Source organism: Aplysia californica, unplaced genomic scaffold, assembly GCF_000002075.1.
Source record: "Aplysia californica isolate F4 #8 unplaced genomic scaffold, AplCal3.0 scaffold00631, whole genome shotgun sequence".
Classification (NCBI taxonomy): Eukaryota; Metazoa; Mollusca; class Gastropoda; order Aplysiida; family Aplysiidae; genus Aplysia; species Aplysia californica.
This window is the reverse complement of record NW_004797901.1, coordinates 380,913-383,486: the sequence shown is the minus strand read 5'-3', so window position 1 is coordinate 383,486 and position 2,574 is coordinate 380,913. Positions and strand designations below refer to the sequence as shown.

At 39.7% G+C, this 2,574-nt stretch overlaps 1 protein-coding gene across 1 annotated transcript in view; it reads left to right on the top strand.

Annotated features, from left to right (window-relative positions):
• Nucleotides 1–602: 602 nt before the first annotated feature.
• Nucleotides 603–2,574, top strand: part of LOC101846091 (protein mesh) — a gene marked incomplete at its 5' end in the record, with an annotated part of 24,787 nt that continues 22,815 nt past the window's right edge. The window contains 2 exon segments of the mRNA XM_005107798.3: nt 603–722; nt 1,168–1,311. Of these exon segments, the coding sequence (XP_005107855.2) occupies nt 603–722; nt 1,168–1,311 (264 nt within the window).

Sequence of the window (2,574 nt, the reverse complement as noted above, 5' to 3'; positions counted from 1 at the left end):
GGGGAGGGGTTACTTGACAATTAGAAATATTTTCTTGTAATGTAGATAATAACCTCGTTGCAAGATAAATCGAGTTTGCTGTTGTCTTGATGTTGATGATGGTGATGTTAACTTTGTCTATCCATTTGGATGATGCTATGGGTGAGGGGGCCCATGGGAGAGAAGAAGAAAGGAAAACATACATAGGGATGGACAGGGAGAGAGAGAGAAAGAGAGAGACAGACAGAGATGTACAGACAGACAGACAAACAGACGGACTGACAGAAGGGAAAGGGATGGGAAGAGAGGGATGGAGTTTGTTTGTTGTATGTTAGGTGGAGGATTGTATGTGTGTGTGTGTGTGTTTATGATTTTTGTACAAGAAATTTTCCTTTCTGTCGTTCGCAACCAGAATGAATTTGTCGATGTTACGCAAATAGAAGTTCTCATTATTACCTCTGCTGTCGCCCTCGACAAGGCACCGCCAACCAGAAGGTCTCACTTCTTTTCTTTCTCCCTTTTCTTCCTTTTTGTTTATCTACCTTTATTTGTTCTGGGCTCCTCACCATTATTGTGCCGATTTGCATCTCTTTACTCTTGTTCGTGTTCTTTCCCATCCCCAGGCCACGCGTGAGATCCGCGGGTATCACTCCGCCTACAAGAACTTCCGCGCCTACTGGGTCTTCGTAGCCACCTGGGAAGATGTTGGATTTTATGGGGCGCACAAGGAGGGACTGAAAAAGGTCGGTGTCTCTTTATGTTTGGATCTTTAGCTCCGATTTCAGCATACTTTACCTTTTCTTTTACTTTTCCTTTTCCAATCCAGTGGCCATCTGAGTTCTAGCCCTTCTATGTAGCCGATTTCAGCGTACTGCAAGCCAACTCGGCAGGCGTCATTTTGGGCTATGGTGCAGATGATCCTCGAACACAGTCGTATTAGGGCTTTCTTGAGCTTATATCGTGTAAGGTTCAGGGATGTTATAATAAATCTCAACGGACATTCAGACATCTTGCATTATTTGTGGTTGATGGATAGAGAGCTTCACTGATCACTCCTTCTTGTGTTCTTTCCTTCTGTACTTACTTATTTACTTACTTTATCTTTCCTTATAGTAATATTGTTAAATAAATTTAAAAATCAACATCAATTATTAAATGAAATCTGATTCTTGTTTTCCCATCTGGCAGAGAAACACATTCCAAGCCGTGCTGGTTCTGGACAGCACGGGCACGCTGTCGTTCGTTATCCTCAACTATGCCAAGATCGAGTGGACCACAGGATCCAACAGCCAGGGCAACCCGACCACCGGCCTCGGCGGGAACCCCGCCCAGGTATGGCAGGTAGATATGGCGTAAGATATGGTCGGTTGTCTCCCCCTGGTCTGTTTTTTTTATTAAAATTTTTTTTTACATTTTTTTTTCTTTTTGCTTTAAAATAAATGTAGTGCATCCGTGTTTTGTTTTTTTTTTGCGTTTTTTTGTTTTGTTTGTTTGATTTTATTTTTTTTCTAGCTTTTTTAATTTCGATTTGATTTCGTAGATGTAGATCTAGTATTGGTATTTTTTTGAAAATATATGTGCATTTATTTGTTTGGTTTTTTTTTTATTTCGTTTTTATTTATAGCTTCACATATTCACGCCACGCTTAGAAAATAGATTTTGCACACTGCTTTGGCATGGTATATGGAATATGTAGATATATGCTAAAGCTGTTTATTCAAGGTATATAGGTTAGTAGTGTTCGAAAATGTAAACCTTTCCTTTTTTCTCTAAGATTCCTGGTATCCTTGTAAATTAACAGGAAATGCGTTGAACTATCTGTTTTTAAAAAAATAGAAGAACACGTAGATCTAGTTCTTATTCTAAATTTATCAATAGATCTGTGTCGACTTTTCTCACCTACCTAATCAAGTACAATCTCTCATTTTGAGGATAGTTTTCTTGAGCTAGTTGAATTCGAGTTTTCTAGGTTAAGGTTTTACGTTTGGTCTCTGATCTATGCTCGGTGCAACTGCTCTATTTATGAGCATTAGACAGGGAGGTACTTGTAATAGTGAGTTCAGAGTTTTGACCACCCCGAAAAATGCATTCTAGATGTCTGCGGACTGTGTTCATGGTCCACGAAGTTTGATGTGCTGATGAGTGACCTCACTGGGCAGGAATTAAAAAGAGATTTTAATTTTAAAGTACTTTTTTCCCCCCTTTTTTTTCTTTTCTTCTTTTTTTTGGGGGGGGGGTGGTGTTTTATTTATTTTTATTTTTTTTCAAGCGGAGTACATTAGTAGATTATTAGGTCCTTGAAGCTTTCTACCCTGATTTGTGCCCAGTTTGGTCAAGAGTGTGTCAGATGATGTAGATTGTTATGAATACAGTACTAGAACACTGCTTCACATGGGAACAATGCCCCCTGTCCCCACTGCATGCACATAGCACATTTTAGCACAATATAGCACATAGCACAATATTATATGGCAGTGCACCAGTGCTTTCTTCTGCAGGCCACAACAAAGCACTTTGTTGCACATACACACACACACCACACACACACACACACTCATACACACACACACACACATACACACACTCATACACACA